The 21,967-nt window shown below is 40.5% G+C and overlaps 1 protein-coding gene across 16 annotated transcripts in view; it reads left to right on the top strand.

The window, feature by feature from the left end:
* The first annotated feature begins 108 nt into the window (after positions 1 to 108).
* The window catches only part of PBRM1 (polybromo 1), a 52,632-nt gene continuing 30,773 nt past the window's right edge, over positions 109 to 21,967 (top strand). For 5 of the 16 annotated variants that reach the window (XM_033140715.1, XM_033140710.1, XM_033140709.1 and 2 more), the window contains exons 1-14: positions 143 to 210; positions 3,596 to 3,717; positions 8,334 to 8,486; positions 8,972 to 9,069; positions 10,111 to 10,258; positions 10,523 to 10,666; positions 11,288 to 11,404; positions 12,129 to 12,197; positions 13,001 to 13,099; positions 14,052 to 14,137; positions 15,909 to 16,004; positions 18,079 to 18,170; positions 19,736 to 19,952; positions 21,481 to 21,622. In XM_033140715.1, the coding sequence (XP_032996606.1) occupies positions 3,679 to 3,717; positions 8,334 to 8,486; positions 8,972 to 9,069; positions 10,111 to 10,258; positions 10,523 to 10,666; positions 11,288 to 11,404; positions 12,129 to 12,197; positions 13,001 to 13,099; positions 14,052 to 14,137; positions 15,909 to 16,004; positions 18,079 to 18,170; positions 19,736 to 19,952; positions 21,481 to 21,622 (1,500 nt within the window). In that variant the 5' untranslated portion in view covers positions 143 to 210; positions 3,596 to 3,678. Of the gene's footprint in view, positions 211 to 3,595; positions 3,718 to 8,333; positions 8,487 to 8,971; positions 9,070 to 10,110; positions 10,259 to 10,522; positions 10,667 to 11,287; positions 11,405 to 12,128; positions 12,198 to 13,000; positions 13,100 to 14,051; positions 14,138 to 15,908; positions 16,005 to 18,078; positions 18,171 to 19,735; positions 19,953 to 21,480; positions 21,623 to 21,967 lie in introns of all 16 variants that reach the window. The other 11 variants (XM_033140703.1, XM_033140712.1, XM_033140702.1 and 8 more) reach the window with 6 other exon arrangements.

Raw genomic sequence — 21,967 nt, 5'->3', positions numbered from 1 at the left:
CGGCCTGCGCTTGGCGGCCGAGGCTGGCTGCTTTTGCGACAGCGTCGGGCTCCCCAGCGAGCGAGCGAGAGCGAGCGAGGGAGGGAGAGCGAGCGAGGCTGAGCGGCAACAGTGGCGGCGACGCCGACAGCGCGGGGGGCCGTGGCGGCGACGGGGGCTGAGCGCGGCCGCGGCTGCAGGAGGCGGGGGAGCAGCGGCAGCGGCGGCTGGGTAAGGCGAGGCGGCGGGCGAGAGAGGCGGGGCCGAGCAGGGCGCTCGCGGGGAGGGCAGGGAAGGCAGGAGGCCGCGGCGGGTTTCCCTTTGTGTGGCTGCGGAGCTGCTGGCGGGTCGCTTTCGCCCCCCGACCCCCTGCCCGTCCTTCCTCACTGCCTCCTCATTTCCCCCTTCGCCCGCCCACCTGCTCGCTCCCCACCCGCATCCCCATTCGCCCCCCCCCCAAATAGGACAAGAGCTTGGCCCTCGGGAGACCCTGAATGAACTCCTCTTGACTTCCTAACCCTCTTTCCCCCCACTCTGAATTCACACACCTCTCTCACACGCGACATCACTTTACAGACGGTTCCGTGTTTCTTGTTCGCAGCTGGTTTTCCTTCTTCTCTTAAACCTTCACCACCACCACCATCACCCCTTCTTATATATTGGCTTGGTTTGTTTTGTTTTCCTTCAACTGCGATTTTGGAAAACTTTTAACTTTTCCCTCTCGAAATTGCAAGCATTAACTTCCGCATGTGAGAAAATGATCTGAAGTTTTCACAGTGGTACGGGAGCAGGACGCACTGCACTTGTCAAAAGCGACATGGTCTCTTCTCTGAGAGATCTACCCCGCCTTGAATTTTAAGCATATGGAGGTGGCTGGCCCCCCGATTTCCCATATTAATACCGTCTAGAAGAAAAATGAAGTTAGTACTTACGGTGGTCACTGCATGTCCTTTAAGACCATGACTTAAAGAGTAAAGTGGAGTGCTTCTTTCCAAGAGTTACACTGTTGAGAAAGTGACAAACAGGATGAATGAAAAATGTAGGAATTGTGCACATAGTACTTCAGCAAATATAGGTAGTGCTACTATCTGATGTAAGGGCTATTGGATTTCTAAGGGCTGGTTTTCTGTGTTTAAATTTCAGAAAGGCTTACATTTAGGTGGAACGTATATTTTAGAAAGATATCAAATACAGTGTTTCCTACATAAGAAGTGCTATGTTTCTCATTGCTAGGGAAGCATTCCTTGATGCATTTGTTTGAAACAAACTGTAAAAGCCTTGAGAGGCTATTATCAGGTGGCATTTCCATATATTATCTAACTTATTGACAAAATCTGAAATGGGCTGGATCTCTTGTTGACAGGCTGGGCTGGCAGGCTGCTGAAAACATTCTTGCTTAGACAAGCCTACCCAGATGATTAGAAGGTTGATATAAATTTTAATCTGTTTTAGTATTTTAACTTTTGGTATGGTTTAAACTATTGTTATATAATTTTGTTATTTTATCTTTTTGTAAATCGCCTTGAGGGTTTTTTTTTTATTTTGTTTCCCTAACACCATTTTTCCCCCTGCTGAAAATTGCCATCCCTTAGCTATCTGCAAGTAGGTGTGAAAGTTAAGCAAGAAAATGACACAAAGGAAAGAATTTCTCCCAGCCTGATCTGAGTTGGGTCATTCGGATTTGGGTTAGGGAAGTGGGCACATCTGCTTTGGGTTAAAAAAAAGTGGGGAATTCTAAAAAAGGGGTTCATTGATGTAAATAAAGGTAACATCTAGTTAACCTGAAGGGATACAGAGCAAGCTGCACATAGGCTGTCTTATAATAATCCTATATTCAGTTTACCAATTCATGACTGACAGTAGGAAGATATGTATTACCAGGAAAACATTGTAGATGATTCACAAAATTAAAGGTGGTATTCAAAGCAACACTAAGGGAAACGTTTCATCAGTGCTTGGATTTCTCCATGTTTGACAGAACATTGTCTTGCTCTTCTCCCCAGAGGCCCTCTAAATCTGTTCTGGAGGTTTCACCAACACTCTAGAACAGGGTTTCCCAACCATGGGTTTTGGGACTACATCTCCCATCATCCCTGATCCCATCACCCCTGGTCCTGCAAGCTAGGGATGATGGGAGTTGTAGTCCAAAAACAGCTGGAGACCCAAGGTTGGGAAACCCTGCTCTAGAACATAATATGGGGTGGGGTAGATGGAGAATTGGGGAAACCCCATTTAATACTGCCCTTAGTTTCCAATCTTGAACTCTACTTAGAGAATCAGATTTCAGTTCTCTCTACTCAGTGATTGCTACTTCTGAATAAGCAGGTATAGGATTCAACTGAAAGTCCCATTTAAGTTTGTGTGATGAACTTCTGAAAAAACATAGATAGAATTATGCTGTGTGATGGTAAATAGCATTCCTGACTACTGCTGCCCTCCGGAAAACCAGGAGCAAAACAGGTCCAGGAGTACCTCTATACTGCATACCTGCTCAGGAGGTGTGATACAACAGGTAAATCCCAGATCATTTGAATCTTCAAGCATCAGTTCCTCTGGGTTCATTTTATTTGTCAGTATCAGTCTGTAACTTCATCTGAGCATTGGCTCATGGAATCCACACCTGGCTTGGATGTACAATAAAAACAAAGTTGGGTGTTGCCAATATAGTAATGATTCAAAACGATGAGTGATATGTCTCAGTACTCCATATAGATGCTAAGTGGTTGATATGTAGGCGTGTTTGTATATTTTTTGCATTTTCAAAATAAATATAATTATTGACCTTGTAATAAAACATAGATGTATATTTCTGATGATGTGGACAGTACTAGGCTTTTCTATTTTTGATCACACTATGCTGTGGATACCAGTCAACATATTCTTTATAATGAAAGATTTAAAAATATTTAAACTATTATGATTTGTGAACTGCTTATGCTGTATGGGCAGTGAATCCCATACGATTATAGCCTCATTCTTGGAACCATGTGAATTGATTATTGCAGTTCTGCCCTATGAAAAACAATAGGAGTTTTAAGATTGCAATCTAATACTGTGCATGGGGAGTTTCACTTGCTCAACAGGAGTTCCCCTTTCTTTTCTCTCATTTGAGCGCCTTCAAATTTTCTCTGGAGGATCCCCCAAACCTCTTGCTCAAATTTTGAGGGGGGGGGGCTGCAGGGGAGAGGAGGGGGAAGGTCCATTGTGCTAGTGGAAGTCTGTTGCGATATTGGAACAGTGGCATTTAATATGACCCTTCCAGTTTTTGTCAGAATAGGACTGCACCCTTTGTTTACATGTTAAAAGAATGCACTTTTAGTTCTGAGCTTAAAATAGGGCTCAGGAACCCATGTACCTCCAAATGTTGTTGAAACTTGAATTTGTAGGTATGATGGGATTTGTAGTGCAGCAATATCTAGAGGGTCACAGTTTCCCCAGCCCTGGAATGTTATGTAAATGGGGTCTTTGTGAAATGGCAATGGCCTAATATAGCTACTGCATTTTCTCTGTTTTGCAGTATATCTTTCCTTAACCATTCTTCTTGATTGCTTAATTTACCTATTCTTCCCTTTGTTTTCCCTTTGTTTTTCTTTCCTTTTGTTGTCTTCTCTTTCAGTTTTGCCTGTACTAATACAACTGCTGAATTGGTGCTTTAAGGATTTGCCTTTTCTCAGTTTCTTTACTTGCCTATCAGACATAATGAGGAGACTGGCTTTTCGTGGTGCTGGTTGTACTCTGGTAAATCTGGTAATTTACTGATAATGTGTGTGCCATTTTGTCCTTTTTCACACATCTCAGGCATTTTTGTTTCATATTTGGCATGACAGATCATACTTGTTCATTTACTTCGTTCATGAGTTTTTAATTAATCTTGCTCTCGGGGGGGGGGAATGCAAATGTTTAACAAAATTATTCTAGAGTAGTGATCATGAGCGGTATCCAACTAAGTTCTAATTAGAGTAGACTCACTGGGAGAAATGCATCATGCTGCAACAATAGTTCACTCAATGCAAGTCTTGCCAGATAGAACAGTCCCCCACTCCCTGCACACTTTTCTGGGGGTTCTCCCAACTACCCCAAAACAAATTTCTGGCGGGAGAGACAGAGGCCCAATGTGCTAATGGAAGTCCTGATGCGGGCTTTTGCTAGTGGCACTTGTTAGTTGAATCCTATCCATTGAAACCAATGGACACGAGTTAGTCATGCCTATCAATTTCAATGGATCTACTCTGAGTAGGACTAACCGTGGATAGAGCCCAATCTTTTTTTAAAAGGAGTGGATAATGTAGTTAGGAGAATGTTGTAGGTCTGAATGTGCAGTTTATTTTTTTAGTTACCACTTTGGAAACCAGTTAGATTTTATTTTATTTTATTTTTTATTTCCAAAATTAGTGATTAGAGTTAGACTAGCACTGTGCATTGAGAGTGCTGCTATTTGTTTTTTAAATGAATGAATATGGAATAATGGTTCTGGGTGCTTTGTTGATTGCTTGTTTAAGGCTGGATTTGGTATTTTATGGAGCATCAAAATAGCATTGTATACGTTGCAGAAGTACAAGCATTGGGTTAAGTTCATTGTAGTCTGAATGATTTTCATGTTATCTGTTCTTCAGACTCTTTGAACAGTTCAGGGAAATTAGTTCTATATGCATTGTGTCTGCAGTTTGATCAAAAGACTACAAAAGAATAGTTCGAATAGATTTTGCTTTCTTTAAACGTGGAGGTTGTTCCTTCTGTTTCAACTGCACATTCTTTTTTCAAAAAACCTTGTCTATTAGGTAAATTTGTGGAGGATAAGGCTAGCCATGCCCACAGGTCCTAAAGGCATATTACTTTCAGTACTGGAAGCAGTAAATAGGCCTTTGAATTTCTGTTGCTGGTGATCAGAAGTGGGATTGTGTTACTGTGCTCATGTCCCGCTTTGTCTGGTTGGCCACTGTGAGAACAAAATTCTGCACTAAATAGGCAGGGTTCTCCTGACTGGTGCACTCTCCAGGAAACTTCCATTTGATGTGGCTTTCTGTGGCATGTCTGACATAATGATTCCAATCCAGAGAAAGTTAGTAATACTTGTCAGCACAATCCTATGTCTTCTCAGAAGTACTGTATGTTCTGTTGAATTCAGTGGGTCTTAATCAGAAATTCCCCAGGCCTGGGTCCAGTTGCAGCCACATGGAGATCTCTGGATACCAGGTTGGTGACTGACATCTCCAACTGGCTAGCTTCTCCAGCTTTCTTAAGCATGTAAGCATAAGAGATTATTTATGGCATTTATATCCCACCCCTTTCTCCAAGAAGTACATGGTTCACCTCCCTCTTCAGTTAATCCCTACAACGACCCTGTGAGGTAGGTTAAGAGGCTGTGACTGGCCTGTTCACCCAGTGAGCTTCATGGCTGAGTGGTGATTTGAACCCTGATCTCCAGGTCCTAGGTCAACACACTAACCACTACACCACACTGGCTTCCTGGACAGCTATTTAATTGTGTAGGTAAATAAGTATAGGGAAAGCAAAATGTCACTTAAGAGAAGGAACTGAAATATTTTCCTTGAAGCTTGAATTTGTTTTATTCTGGAGTGTTTTATTTGATGTTTTAATATGTTGTAAAACACTTTGAGATTCTTTCTTTAAAATACAAAGCAGTATAGAAATGAAATTAATAGCAACAGCAGCAACAACAACAACAAAACAACAACAACAAAATCCCACCGCAAAAAAGGTGCCTAGCTATTCTGTTGTGGCAACTGTAACCCAGGTTTCAGGTGCCATTTGGCAGTGGTCTTATATATCTGAGTTTCTAACACTGGTCTTAATCCCAGGTAAACAGGATTAGAATTTCAGCCTAAATCTTGTTGAAATCAATAGTGTGAGATAATTATGACTCACTTGTCCTCTGTTGATTTTATAGGATCTTAAGTGCTTTTTCTAGATCAGGACTTATGTGCGAAATAGTCCTGAGGGACAGGTTACATGTTGTTTGGGCTTACCTTGGTAAGACCTCATTCTTCCTGCAGTAACATTTAGGAGTTCTTACTATGTGACACATTCTCACATTTCTCTGTCCCAAGTCCATATAACTGACTATATCTGGAGGGTGAGGGAAATGTGCCATTTGATGTGGTTTCGTGTGGTAAGCGCTTTAGACATTACTGAAAGGATGGGAAAGGCCATGGGGATGCAGTTTTGGGGTCATCTCCATGGCTGGTGTAGTATAAGGTTACCAGATTTTTTTCAATGACTCCGGGACACTCTTCAACTTCAGTGGATTTTGTACAGGGACTGATTTGTAAATCCGGGGACTGTCCCCAGGAAATGGGGACGTCTGGTAACCTTAGTGTAGTATGTAATCTTATTCTCCGTTGTTCCACTACCACTAACTAAGGTAACAATATTGGTTATTTTGAATAATATTTTCTTTTCAAGATTTTGAGAGTGCTTTTTGTATGTACTAGATTAGATCAGGGGTTGGCAACGTGCGGTCCATGGGCCGGAAGCGGCCCATGGAGGCCGTTTAACTGGCCCATGACCAGCCCAGAACCGAACCTTCCGCTTGGTGAGTCCTGGCAGGCTGCACTAAACCTCCACAGTGCAGGGACTCTCTTCCGCGCCTCCAGAAATTGCTTCTGCACATGCACAGACGTTGGAAATCGCGTCTGCGCATGTCCACGGCACTGGAAATCGCTTTGCACATGTCCAGATGCCAGAAATCGCTTCTGCGCAGGCGCGATTTTTGGCGTCTGGGCTTGCGCAGAAGTGATTTCCGGCGTCGCGCTGCACCAGTCTGGCCCACGGAGGATCTCCGTGGGAGTGATCCAGCCCAGGCAAGGTAAACCTTGCCAGCCCCTGGTTTAGATAATAGATTATGTCCAACCCTCCAGAGCAGATTTAGGCAGAGGGGGGTGCAGGAGGGTGGAGAGTAGGGCGACATCATTGGATGTCACTCAGTATTTTTTAAATTCATTGTAAATTTTCTGATTTTTTAACACTTTTAGCTGTAAAAGTTGTAGTCCTTGAAGTCAGTCATATACTGTGGTCAGAGACACCTGCCTTGTCCTTCAAAAATAGATTAATTGCACCTGCCAGATTGAGATGATATCTAGTGACTCACAAACTGTGTATATTCACTTTACAGTCACATTATTATTATTATTTTAAAAAAACGTCTGAACAGAATTGTGTTGGGCCATAATGTAGCTGTTTAGAAAAAAATGTTTGCACTAATAATTGTGGTAGTGCAGTCGTACCTTGGTTCTCAAACGTAATCCGTTCTGGAAGTCCGTTGGATTTCGGAAACGTTCGAAAACCAAGGTGCGATTTCCGATTGACTGCAGGAGCTTCCTGCAGTCAGTTGGAAGCCGTGTCGGACGTTTGGGTTCCAAAGAAAGTTCGAAAACCGGAACACTTACTTCTGGGTTTTCGGCGTTCGGGAGCCAAAACTTACGAGTACCAAGGCGTTCGGGAACCAAGGTACGACTCTATAGTTTTACACCTTTTTCTTATATTCTTTCTAAGTTGTGGGGGGAGGACATCTTTCATTCTGAATTGATGCTATCGTTGGATCACTAACCAAGAAGAGAGAGGTTTTGCTGTGGCTACCCTATGAGCTATTTGGTCTTGGGACCAGTAGCAGGTGGCATGGTGCATGGTGCAAAGTGAATCAGTCATTTTGCTGCCTTGCCCCTCTCCCTCCAGATAAGCAGTAGTGACTCACTTGCCAGGAGGTTAGGTAAGTGCCTCTGCCTTTGCCCCAGCACCCTGCCTGCTACTGCTTGAGACCATTCTCTAGTATAGAGATGTGAAAGCCCAGTGGTTGGGGCAGGGGGAAATAGGGGAGCTGGATTTCCCTCCCTGTTCTGTATTTTTTCTGAGCATTCACATCTTCTCTAGCATTCTCAAAGGCTGCAGGCCACAGCAAATTTTGTAATTGACTTTGTAGCCTTGTCTGAACTGTGGGCAGATGTTAAGTAAAAAAAGCAAACAAAAATAGATTTTCATGGTTATCTCTGCTTCTGCTTAGAGTATCAGCGATACATACAATAAAATCTGTATTACATATAGGAACGGTGCATCAGAATTGGTACTCTCACATATGTCTTGACTTTAATGCTCATTACTTCATTATGTTTTTGTCATCCATACGCCTTGATATTACAGTGATGACTTGGCTTAAGTAAAACCACACTAAATGGATTGCTTTGTTGGGCAAGCTTACAGAATGTTGGTCAAGAGTCTAGCTGTGTAGCATCAAATCTCAATTATGTAGAATTCAGAGGAACTTTAGGTTCCATATCTTGTTACCCTGTGAGTGACAAGATAGAAAGCCTCATGTTTAAGAGCACTTTTTTTAATTATAGAAGAAGTTGGATTCCATGGGTTCCAAGAGGCGAAGGGCTACCTCTCCTTCCAGCAGTGCCAGTGGAGATTTTGATGATGGCCACCACTCTACAACTGCACCAGGCCCAAGTAGGAAGAGGAGAAGACTCTCCAACCTCCCTACAGTCGATCCTGTAAGTATTTTTTTAAATGTTGGACCGTTTCATGCTACCATGGAATACATGACTGCTATTCTTTTACAAAGAAGTTGAAATATAATTAACTCACTTCTAGGCAGGGTTTCATATATTTTTCTCAATGCTTCCATAGCCCAAAGCAAGTGGAGTGGCTAAGAACAGGTGCTGTAAGACTAGCGTTAACACTTAAAATCTTAGCTCAGTTTTTAATTCACCAGGTAGTTTAATCCAAGTTGTTGCTCTTCATCCTCAGCCTCTCATCTATAATATGGACAATCTAATGCGGTCTGTATAGGGTTCTTGTAAGGAGACCAAGAATGTATATTAAGTGTTTTTACCACTTCAGAAAAAGCATTGTCTCAATATTTAGTTTGGGTCTTACTTGTTGGGAGCTGCCCAGAGTGTCTGTGGCAACCCAGTCAATTGGATGGCATATAAATAATTTATTATTGTTGTTATTATTCCTTGGCTTTGTGTTTTAGATCGCTGTATGCCATGAATTATACAACACAATCAGAGATTACAAAGATGAACAAGGGAGGCTTCTATGTGAGCTTTTCATTAGGGCCCCCAAACGAAGGTAAGCGTGTGAGATTTGTTGATAAGAAAACTAAGGTAAGGCTGCCATTGCGAGAGCTATTGAGTTGTAATTTGTGCAAGTACAATAATATGCTTAGAAGTGTGGAAATGCCTACCGCATCCTCCCCAGTGCAACCCACCCCCATGCTCCCCAGAAGGCTTTTTACACTAGCTGCCTCCACTCCACATCCCAGGTCATTTCTCAGTGTATCTCAGCTCCCAAAACATGTTTTGTTATACTGTATAAGGGTCTGCAATGCGGAAAAGAGCAGAAGACTTCCTTTTGCAAATATCCTTTCCTTTTCAGTTTAATACTCATTCTAAAGTTTGGAATGTTTTGCGTGTTGTGTCATTGTTTAGCATATCGTATAGTAATAAATTTAACTCTTTGTACTGTGTGCTTCAAAGCTTTGACGTACAGCTGGATTTAGATTTTGTTTCTTTTGTGGTTTCAGCTTTTTTGACATTGCAATTTTTTTTAGGGTGTTGAGCAAAAAATTAACGACATAGCCAAGCAATGTTACCCTCAAGAATTCATTGGATTATGGGTAGCTAACCTCTGGCTCTCCATATGCTGTTGGACTCCCCAGCCTGCATAGTCAGTGGTTGGAGGTGATAGGAGTTGTGGTCCAACAACGTGCAGAGGGCTTCAGATTAGCCACACTTGCATTAGAGAAAAAGTTGGCTTTTGTGACTGTGTTAACTTTGAAATTTTTGCATAAAACCTTAAGGTGTATTATGACAGAGTTGCATTGCTATGAAAAATGTAGGGTAATGTCCAGATATGCTTAGAATAAAGCTCTTATCAGCCCCAGGATGCATGGCCAGTGGTCAGGGTTTATAGACCAACAACATCTGGAGAGCCACAAGTTAGCCACCCTGAAGTATTGTTTGTTTAACTGTATTTTAATGTTTTTCAAATTGTGTTCATAGTGTATTTAACTATCCATTTGCAGTAGTGTGTATGAAAGCTTGGGTATTGCTAGATGCTGCACATTTACTTACATTAACTGCATTTTCAATAACTTTGTTCTTACAATAGAAACCAGCCAGATTACTATGAAGTGGTTTCTCAACCTATTGATTTAATGAAAATCCAACAGAAGCTAAAAATGGAGGAATATGATGATGTGAACGTGCTAACTGCTGACTTCCAGCTGTTATTTAATAATGCAAAATCATATTATAAGGTGACAAAATCTTTTGTTTTGAAAGTCATCATTTGCACATTGTGTCGGTCAGTTGTGTTTTAATGGAGACCAAAACTGATTATCTTCTCTATTGTACTGCTTGTATACCATACATACTTATGGGAATTATTTTTATGTTCCGCCTTTGTTCTCATTTGTAGCATAGTTTTAACTGATGGAATTGTTCTTTCATTTGATAGATGTTAAAAATGACATAAAAACTATTGATTAACAAACAGGTTCTTTTGGGTTTTTTTAACACAGCCAGACTCCCCTGAATATAAGGCTGCCTGTAAATTGTGGGATTTATATATACGCACAAAAAACGAGTTTGTTCAGAAGGGAGATCCTGACGACGATGATGACGATGACGATGGCCATGACAATCAAGGGACAATTTCTGAAATAGTAAGTGTGAGCTTTACCAGCTACGTATAAGCATTTAAAATGCAAATGGGTGCAAAGTGCCCCTGCCCTATTGAAATTAAACCTGTAACAATACCTAAATGTAGCATAACTGAAATAATAACAAATTGCTTCCCTTATTTCCCTGTTTGCCCCTGCCATTCCCCTGGTATTTCATCCATGCAAGTATTTTAGTTTATAAACTCCCTGACCGGGTTATTCAATAATCTGTTACGAATACTGGTGGCACTGCATCAGTAATTAGAGAGCTATGCTATAAATAGCATATTGTTTTTTCCCTCAGTTACTAAATTGTCCACAAAAAGGAATATGTTATACAGTATATGTATAACATTAAAGTACTTTTTTGGTAAACATTTAAGTATTGACACATTATTAAACCTGGTTGAAAACACATTGCGATCCTGTTTTATTTATTCTAAAATTTATGCCCCCACCAGACTAGCTAACATCAGATTAGTAGCTGTTTATATCTTTACTGCTTTTCCTTAATTTGTAAAAGGGAAAACCTGTGTTTCTTCAACCAGTACCAATAGAAGCCAGCAGCAAACACCCAGTCATGATCTTTTCTCAAATCATTTTACAATATCATTTTTGTGCCAGTCTTCTCCAGGTTATTTAAAAGAAATTCTGGAACAGCTTCTTGGAGCCGTAGTTGTAGCCACAAACCCATCAGGCCACCTCATCAGTGAGCTTTTTCAGAAACTTCCCTCTAAAGTGGTGAGTAATAATACTGAACTTTGAATGTAAACCGAAGGCTTTTCCCATTCAAATTAAAGTTCGACAGTAGTTCTGTTTGGGTTGTGCCATCAAGCTCATGAGCCTTATATACTTAATGATATAGATTAGTCATAAGGCAGTCTATGTCAACAAAACCAGAGTAACACACTGTCAACTCATAATACCAGTTGCAAGAAATCATTACCATGCAGAGGCTGTGTATCCCAGGTACAGGAACTTGCAAGGAGGTTTCACTGGGACTGCCATGTAAAAGTGTTGGGATCAGAGATGAGAAACTGTGTGTATGTGTACACATACATATATAATCTTAGATTCATAGAATCTTAGAGTTGGAAGGGACCCAAGGGTCATCTAGTCCAACCCCCTGCAATGGAGGAATCTCAGCTAAAGCATTCATGACAGGTGGCCATCCAACCTCTGCTTAAAAACCTCCAAGGAAGGAGTACACTATGCTGTACAAGAACTATTACCTACACATAGTATTACCTACACATAGTAGTTCAGATTATGTGCCTCACTGTTTTTAGGAAACCCATTTCTTGCAAGTATTTTGCTGTAAAAAAAATCTTTGTGTGATTTACTTTCTAGTAAATGCCTTTAGGATTGTAGCCCTAGTTGGGAAGGTTCTGTTGGAACTGGTGATAAGATGGTTGATAGATCACTGTTTATGCTTATTTCAGATGGAATTAATTTTGTTTTTCAGCAATATCCTGACTATTATGCAATAATTAAAGAGCCCATAGATCTGAAGACTATTGCCCAGCGAATACAGGTGCAGTACAGCTTTTGGGGCACTTTTATAAAAGTGATTTAGCATATTTAAAAGTAAATATATATGGAAATGAATGTTAAAGCAATATTTTGGTTGTCTGGGGCAAAATTATGCTTAGGTTAATGATATTACTTGTGCATTTTGGGACTTAACTGAAATTATTCATTTATGTCACTACAGTAGTGATAATCACTGATCAAGTAGGCTGACTAAGCAGTATAAGTTTAATAGACCATTGTTTATTTAAGCTGAGAATGAATGTTTTGTCCATGTGATCATTGTCTTTCTTTACTCATGCAGTTGGTGCTTCTATCATAGTTGTTGTTTTTTACACCGCTGTTTTCCATTTCTTTTGAACTCATTTAATCTTGATTTACTAACCAGGATAGCTGAGGTTAAACCACAGTTTCCCAGTATCTGGCATCGCACAGAATAGGAAACTATGGTTTAAACAAGCTGCAGTAGACACTCTGAAACTGGTGCACAAGTGGAATGAAGTTTGCGGGCATGACACTCATTTTCTCATTAAATTAACCATTACTTACTAAGCCAAGGTCATTACATCTTAACTGGTTTTGGTACAACAGTTCATTTATTGCTGCTTCAGACAGTAGTCCTTTCGTGTGATTTATTGCACCTAGTCTACACACTGCTTTGTGTACCATGATTTCCCACACAGTAATCGCTCCCACGTGATAACGACGACAAACTTGACAGAGCCACGAAGAGGTTGAACTGCATCCTTTTCCAATAATAAATAAAATTAATGCATACATAATATGTTCCATTTTTTTTGTTCTTAGAATGGAAGTTATAAAAGCATTCATGCAATGGCTAAGGACATAGACCTGTTAGTTAAGAATGCCAAAACTTACAATGAACCTGGGTCTCAAGTATTCAAGGTAAAGTAACTGTAATGATCAGTGCAGTTCTAAGTTTGGGAGAGGGGAGGATATGAAATGGTGGATTAGCTGCCATTTCCAAAATCATGGTGCTATGCACCAGCCAGGCTGGAATGCAGGGGGTGGTTTTTTTTTACCTGTGTTTTGTCCCTATGCAGCACTTAATTTTTTTTCATCTCACTCCACTTTCCAAAACTTAGTTCCAAAGGGGGAAATTTTTGAATGCCAATTTCAAGTCGGTAGGGATGTGGGAGGCATTTCTGGAGCTTCTCTGGAGATTGAAGGGGTTGGGTCTGACAGATCCAAGGCTGCCTCTGCGCCACACATTGCTTCCCCATTTTGGGGGCTTAATGTCACCTATAGCTGGCAAGGATGCTGCCAGTGGAAGATTCATGCTGTGGAAGATTCATGCTGTGTAATTTCCTGTCGACCTAACAGGAGCCTGTACTGTAGATGTGGCCTTTCCCACAACAGAGAAGTGCCTCTTTGTACCTGGGGCTCAGATTGCTTTGTATACAGTCGTACCTTGGAACTCAAACAGCTTAGTTTTGACTCCCAAACATCACAAACTGTTCTGGTTTGCAAACTATTTTTGGAATCCGAAAGTACGATGGGGCTTCCGCTTCTGATTGGCTGCAGGATCTTCCTGCAGCCAATCAGAAGCCGTGCTTTGGTTTTCGAATATTTTGGAAGTCGAACAGACTTCAGGAACGGATTCCGTTTGACTTCCAAGGTGCAACTGTATTATGTCCTGTACTCTGTTTAATGCAACATAAATATTGATATTTTTCCTTTCCTTTCTTTATGGAAAGTTTTTATCTAAATGAATTTGTCTTACATATTGTTTAAATACACTTTCGAGGAGCATTTGTCCGTAAATACTGATGACATCATCTTTAGCCTTTATAAATAAATAAATAAATAAATAAATAAATTTCCAATTCATTAACAGGATGCAAATGCAATAAAGAAAATATTTAATATGAAGAAAGCAGAAATTGAGCATTCCGAACTGACCAAATCAAGTCTCCGAATCAGGTACCGTGGGCAGAATGAAAGTATATAAAGTTACTCAAGTTTTCTCTTTACTTTAGAAAAAAATCTACAGAGAAATATTAGCTCACGTTATATATTATAGTATTTGGTTTCAAACATCTCTGACCCTAACTTGTGGAGAAACAGTTGGATCTGGAAATCATACAACCAGTTTCTTCCTTTGTTAATGAACATAGATTTTCACAACAGTCTGAGCCATTGGAAAGGTTTGCGTTGGGACTCTGCTGAACAGGTCAGACACCAAATTCCCCATAATCAACCAAGTGGGGGAGTGGGGTGGGGTTTTGGTCATCTGCATACTATCCCATGCTTTTTCCTGTAGGACTAATTGCAGTCGTTAACAGTCCTCAACAGGTTTACCATAACCATTGAGTCAATCACTCATCTATTACCCTTCTGAGAAAAACCCCACCCCACCCTCCCACTATATATATGGGTCTGTTGACTTCTGTTTAAGTGTATCTGAAGAAGTGTGCGTGCACACAAAGGCTTATACCCAGAACAAACTTAGTTGGTCTCTAAGGTGCTACTGGACAATTTTTTTATTTATTTTAACTGCCAGACCAACATGGCTACCCACCTGAATCTTATCTTGACCTTGTTTGCAGTTGATGCTACTGTGGAACATCTGTGCCTCCTCTTTCCAAAGGATTATATTTTTGCCTGGGCCTAGTCTTTCCACAACCATAGAAATTCAACCTGCACTATCTAGAACCAGTTTAGCCTGACCTCCATCTTTGTGATGATAAGTCAGTTCAGTTAATCCCAGTCAGAAGTTTGGTGACCACCATGACAAAATCTTCATGGTGCATTACAGTAGAGGACTTATTCCCATGTTTCCACAAAATAAAATGTGATGTCCTGTGAACACTTGGTAGAAAATCCAATTGGTACTGGTAAGACTTCCCAGAAAACATACAGAATATTGGGCTACAAAGCTGTTGGAGCGGAAATTTCTGACGTAGCTCACTTTTGTAATTCCCTTCTTCATAACTGTCCATAATATGAATTTCTTTTTGTTGCAAAATTTTGGAGTGAGATCTTGAAGGTCCCAAAACTCATGTACCTCAAGAGTAGAACTTGTGGTTCAAATTCTTTAACATCCCTCTTTATTAATGCTGTGCAGTTGCTTGGTTTTTGATTATATGGTAATGACAGGGATTTTCTTCAGTTTTTCTTGTATATTTTTCTTCTCTGTGTCTCCTGCATATATTTCAGTGCTTAAAATACTGTACTTTTTAACTACTTAACTGTGTTTATGAACCTAGCAACCTTCTCTTGTTGCTTTTCTGCTATGCAGTTTGCTTGGGAATTGACCTAGACATGGCTTTTTGCCTCTAACGCAGGTGTTTTTATTTGGTAATACATTGCACCTGGATGTGTAATTCCTTCCAGTTTGAAAATAGCACAGTTTTAGATGACTTTGCTTCTACTGTATGTTGTACTAAAAATGGAGGCTGCAATTTTCCTTGTATCTGCTTTGTGTGAAATTAATGGGAATGACTTCATAGTACAGATGAAGAAACACTTTTAGCATTAGATAGTGGCTCCTAAAATGCTTTACTCTCAAATTGATATGGAGCTCAGTAACATTTAGCGTAACCCTTTTCACTAAAATGTAATGGCACAAACCTTTTCAACTTGTATTTCAATACTTACTCTGTAAAAAAACTTCATCCTAACTGTATATCATCTTGGCTGTCTGGTGGATTTCTTTTTTTCACTTTCTCTGGCTTGTTCATGCTTCATAAAGGACTGCAAATTTGGCTGCTTCCAAGCTGACAGGTCCTTCCTCACAGGGTAAAGGCAGTGTTGTCGATGACAGAAATGCTGCTAATAAATATTATCGGTGAGTACTTATCTCTGGATGTTATTCAGTTCATCCCCTTTTTATAATAGATTATGTTGGTTCTTTTCCTCCCATCTCTAAATCATAGCAGTCCATTTCACTTACATGTGGAAGAAAGTATTTTTTTTTTAAAGTAATGAGTTTGTTTGGTTCTTGGAAATATTACAGTAACCTCTTTGTTTTCCTGAAATCTAATTACGTAGAATACCGGTAGTTCTGTAGATAAAAATATTCAGTTGCCAAAATACACTTCCACAAGTCAAAACAAGAAAGAGTTTTGTTAAGTAGTTAAAAGTTTGTTTTAGTAGTTAAAAGAGTAGCAAAATATACCGTGCCATAAACTTTCATGGACTAGCACCACCCACTTCATCATATGCATAAAGTGTAATCCTCAGGGGTGTGTGGGTGTGTGTACATGTGTATGTACATGTGTACACACGCACACACACACACACTGGTGCTAGTGGTTGTAAGCAGCGAAGGAGAGAGCAGTGAAATGCAAAAAGAACTGTCAGTGACAAATTCATTTAAAGCAAGGATGGGGAACCTGTTTCTCTCCAGATGTTTCTGAACTACAACTCCCATCATGCCTGACCATAGACCATGCTCACTGAAGCTGATGGGAGTTAGAGGCCAACAACACCCAGAGAGCCAAAGGTTCCCCATCCCTGAATTAGAAGCAAACTGTTTGTAAAATAAGTACAATGACCCTTCTCAACAGGCAGTGTTACCCAAGTGCATAAGAGCCTTGTTTTACCAGACCAGAGACCTTTCTGGTCCAGCATTCTGTCTCCCACAGTGACTAACCCATAAGCAGGACTTGAGGCAAAGAACCCTTTCCTGATTTCCTCTTAAAGAATTATTGTTTTATTTGTATGCAATGTTAAGCAAATTTCTTTCTTCAGTTAAACAAGATTTCATTATTTGCGTAAAACTCCGAGTAGAGAACCTTGGCAACCCAGCAGAGCCTAATAGTTTCAATTTCTCTTTCTCTCTCTCTCTCTCTCTCTCTCTGTGTGTGTGTGTGTGTGTGTGTGTTTTCGAATGGTTTTGAGCGGGGAGAGGGGGTTCCCTTTCCATAATTTCATTTTATTTATTAGATTTATATACCACCCTTTGTCAAAAGATCTGGGGGCGGTTCACAAGATAAAAGCACAAATAAATAGTCAAAACAGAAGCAACAAAACAATAACACCCCCAAACGCATTTAGAATCCTGTAGAACATTAATTGGCCAAAGGCCTGGCTGAAGATGAATGTTTTCGCCTGGTGCCTAAAATATATATAATGAAAGTGCCAGGTGAGCCTCCCTGGGGACTGCATTCCACAAATGGGGAGCAATTGCAGGAAAGGCCTGTTCTCCTGTTGTTGCCACCCTCCAGACCTCTCAAGGAGGAGGCATATGAAGAAGGGCCTCAGATGATGAACTCAGAGCAGGTTGGCTTATATGGGGAGAGGCACTCCTTGAGGTATTGCAGTCCTGGGCATTTAATGCCAATAGTATTGTTGTAAGACAGCAGCATTGCGCATCTCAAACATTTGAGTTTCAGAATATTATCTTACATTAAATAATTCATAAGTCACAGCGTATGGAATGTATAATATTTTAATAAGCTTAAAATATCACTGCTTTGAGAAAACAGTGTATCAGCTGAAAGCAAGACAGTTCTTCCCATATAAAGCGTTTCATTAAGTTGACATGCTTACAGAGCTCAAAAGAAGCTGCAGTCTTGTAATCTGCCTACTGCTGAGCCTAGTTCAGCAGCACGAATGCATGATAATTAAACTGCTTTACTAGTTTAATTATCAACTGCACCTTTAATCACAATTGAAATTAGCTAATTTATTTTCAGAAGAACTCATGGGCTATGAATCTGAAACATTAGCTGGAAGAAAGCCGGCCCATAAATTTAAATTCTGTTACCAAATTCATATAATGTAAAACACACCCACACCTCCTATATGCTTATTTTTATTGTATCACTTAGATAAAAGCTACTGTTTTAAATGTAGATTTATTCTTCCTCTCCCCAGGGAATTTTTCATTCAATAGCTGTTTTGTTTTAAATTCACAGTAATAAAAGAGCTGTCCAAGGAGATCGTTTATCAGCAATAACCATGGCACTGCAATATGGATCTGAAAGCGATGAAGATGCTGTTTTGGCTGGTAGGTCAATATCTTTAGAAAAAGGTCATTTGTGGAGTTCCCAGCCCTCCTTTTAGGTTAGTATCTAATAAAAGTGCATGTTGAACAGCCCTCCACATGTTGTTGGACTAGAACTCCTATAATCTCTGACCATTAGTCATGCTGACTGGGGCTGATGGGAGATGTAGTTCAGTAACACATGGAGGGCACCACATTGGCTGTCCCTAAACTAAATTAATCCCGGGTCTATTTTAAACCATCTAGTACATATTAAATTTAAATCTTACATTGTTTTACAGGAAATACCTATGTTTAGACCAGGGGTCAACAAACTTTTTCAGCAGGGGGCCCGGTCCACTGTCCCTCAGACCTTGTGGGGGGCCGGCCTATATCTTGAAAAAAAATATGAACAAATTCCTATGCCCCACAAATAACCCAGAGATGCACTTTAAATAAAAGCACACATTCTACTCATGTAAAAACACGCTGATTCCCGGACCGTCCACGGGCCGGATTTAGAAGGCGATTGAGCCACATCCGGCCCCTGGGCCTTAGTATGGGGACCCCTGGTTTAGATTTTCTCATCTCAGGAATGAGAGAGCACTTATATAACCACCCCTCTTGTTCTCTTTAGAGTAAATATGCTAAAGTATCTCCCCTCACCTAATTGTTCTGCGAGAGTCTCTGTCCTGACTCTTTTCATTCATCTTTGTCAGTTTCAAAATTTTGGTTCCTGTATTTCAGCTTTATGGAGCTGAGAGGTATATAATTTTCACAGAAGGCAGCACAAAAATAACTTCCCTAATTTGCTTATGTTATTGACATTCCTGTATCAATGGTCAGTGGCTGTTTATATTTTGCTTCTCTTATGGCCATAGCCTTTTCTTCCACACAAGTTTATGTTTTTTTAATTTTGATTAGGGCCAGCAAAGACAAATGTGGCAGCTGCTTTTTGCATTTCTTTCATCATGGTTTATTGCCTGGTTTCTTGAAGCTGCCACATTAGTAGATTTAAGGTTGTTTCCACATTTCCTGGATTTGTCTGTATTGGTCCTTTAATGTCCAATCCTACCTGTAGATCAGGGGTAGGCAACCTAAGGCTCAGGGGCCAGATCTGGCCCAATCACCTTCTCAATCTGGCCCGCGGATGGTCTGGGAATCAGCGTGTTTTTACATGAGTAGAATGTGCCCTTTTATTTAAAATGCATCTCTGGGTTATTTGTGGGGCATAGGAATTCATTCAAATTTTCCCCAGAAAATATAGTCTGGTCCACCACATGGTCTGAGGGACAGTGGACTGGCCCACAGCTGAAAAAGGTTGCTGACCCCTGCTGTAGATAGTGAATGAATAAGTAACTACCTGATCCTTCCAGCCAACCGCAGATAAAACTGTTTTGAAGCTGGAGAATCAGCAGCATATATCATAGAAAACTTGTAAGGTCTCAGTCTCTTATTAGAACTTTGAAACCAGCCAGGTAGCAGAAAGTAGTTGCATTCTTCTTTGAACAATCCAATATTACCTCATTTACTATTTAAAACGGATAAAATTATCTTGAAATTGTGTAATTGTTTTTCCTCGTTTCTAGCTGCTGCCCGTTATGAAGAAGGGGAGTCTGAAGCCGAGAGCATAACTTCATTTATGGATACTTCCAACCCTCTCTATCAGCTTTATGATATAGTTAGGAACTGCAGGAACAACCAGGGTCAGCTCATATCAGAACCTTTTTTTCATTTGCCTTCGAAGAAAAAGTATCCTGACTATTACCAACAAATCAAATTGCCTATTTCATTGCAGCAAATCAGGTAAAACTGGTGTGGCGTATTGTTTGATGGTTTCAAGAACAGTTTCTTTACCAGTCTTAAACCATGATTCAGCTCTTCTAATGACTGTACAGTCATACCTCGTGTTGCGTTCACTGTGGGTTGCGAATGGCACTGGTTACGAATGTGCCGATCCCGGAAGTACCGGAATGGGTTACTTCCGGGTTCGGCGGTTTGCGCATGCACAGACGCGTCAAATGACATCACGCGCATGTGCAGACGTGCCTAATCGCAACCCGCACTGCGGGTTACAAACCGCTCATGATGTGAACGGGGCTCCAGAACGGATCCCGTTCGCATCTAGAGGTACCACTGTATTTGATTGTATGATTTTACCTAAATTCTGTACATGTGTATGTACAAGATTTTAAGCTCCTTGTTTTAGCAGTTGAGAGTGAAGAGTCTCTTTACACATTAAAAACTTGGAATGCCAGCATATCATTTGTAAGCTTTAACGTGATCCAAATAAAGGTACATGATTAATTCATAAATAATCACATTACCCTTCTTTCACTTTAGCCTTAATTATGCTTTAATCTACATTTGAACAATTGAGATTTGATAAACCAAAATACCTCTAGAAGTACAATTCACCTGATTCTTTTTCTAATACATTTGTTTCATGTTTGATCGCAGTAAGGATCTGACTGTTTATTTTCAAGTAAAGCACTAGTGTTCATATATGGTTAACATGCCCATTCTTCTTCAGTTTTCATGAGACGTTCAAAGCAAGCACGTGAAGAGGGCAGTGGGGTTGTGAATAGGGCTGGGGCAATACCAGCTTTTCAACATCGCAATGTATCACCAACCAAACATTGTGATACAGTGAAACATCGCAATGTTGAAAAGCGAAGGGAGGAACAAGCTGCATCAGGCCCGGTCCCACGAGGTGCCAGGGCGAAACCACCACCGCTCACCCAGGAGCAGTGGTGATTTCACCCGTGATAAACCGCTGGGTGAAGGTGCCATCATGCTTTGGACCTCAAACCAGTCCTGGGTAATGTATTGATAGACTATGCCTAGTTGCGAACCATGGTCAAGTGATCTCAGCTAGAAGTCTCAGTGCAATCTGAAAACCTGCACTGTCTGGTTCCTGATCACCCTAAGTTTTCTAAGCATACTCCTCCAAAATACACTTTGGAAGACTGGGGCTAAACATCCTGGATGGGAGCATGAGAGGCAGGGGCAGTGTGTGCATCCTCATGACAGGTTGTTCCCCCACCCCCATGTGTGTGGTTTAAATACATGAGCAGGGCATTTAAAATCACATTTCAAGCCTTCTAGTGTCATATGAGAGATGTTCCTGTATCTTGATTTTGTCATGTGCTTGGGAAACATTAGAATTATTTCTTTTTTCTTTTCTAACTCCTCAGACACTAGTTGAGGAGGGAAGCGGGGGACTGGGGAGAATATTAATTCAGCACTTTTAAGTTAGCAGATTTATGTATTATTTAAAAAAGTAACAGGAATTGTTGCACCAATGAAATGGGACTGATTCTCTCTTCCACAGAACAAAACTAAAGAACCATGAATATGAAACTCTTGACCATTTGGAATGCGATTTAAACTTGATGTTTGAAAATGCCAAACGTTATAATGTCCCAAATTCTGCCATTTACAAGAGAGTACTGAAAATGCAGCAGGTTATGCAGGTAAAACTTCACACTCAAATAGCTACATCTCTCGGGTTATTTTTGTAGGAGCTGGCATTTGGTGCATTTATATCTGCATTGGCACACTGCTGTGATAGTAATTCTTCTTGGTGCTATTTCTGTGTTTAAACTCTTAAGCGTTATTCTATATGTTTCCGAATAAGAGTTTTTAACTGATAGCCATATGGCTGGAAATACAAATGAATATTCTGGATGAGGAATGAATCATGCTAAACTAATTTTCTGCACTGGTAATCTGAAATCAGGTTTTTGAAGAAGACATTGTATACAGCTTTCAAGATATATGTATTAAGAGTAACTGATAGCTAGTAAGACATTTTGCAA

Source organism: Lacerta agilis, chromosome 2 (genome assembly GCF_009819535.1).
Source record: "Lacerta agilis isolate rLacAgi1 chromosome 2, rLacAgi1.pri, whole genome shotgun sequence".
Classification (NCBI taxonomy): Eukaryota; Metazoa; Chordata; class Lepidosauria; order Squamata; family Lacertidae; genus Lacerta; species Lacerta agilis.
The sequence above is the reverse complement of the archived record's forward strand: the minus strand, read 5'-3'. Positions and strand labels throughout refer to the sequence as shown.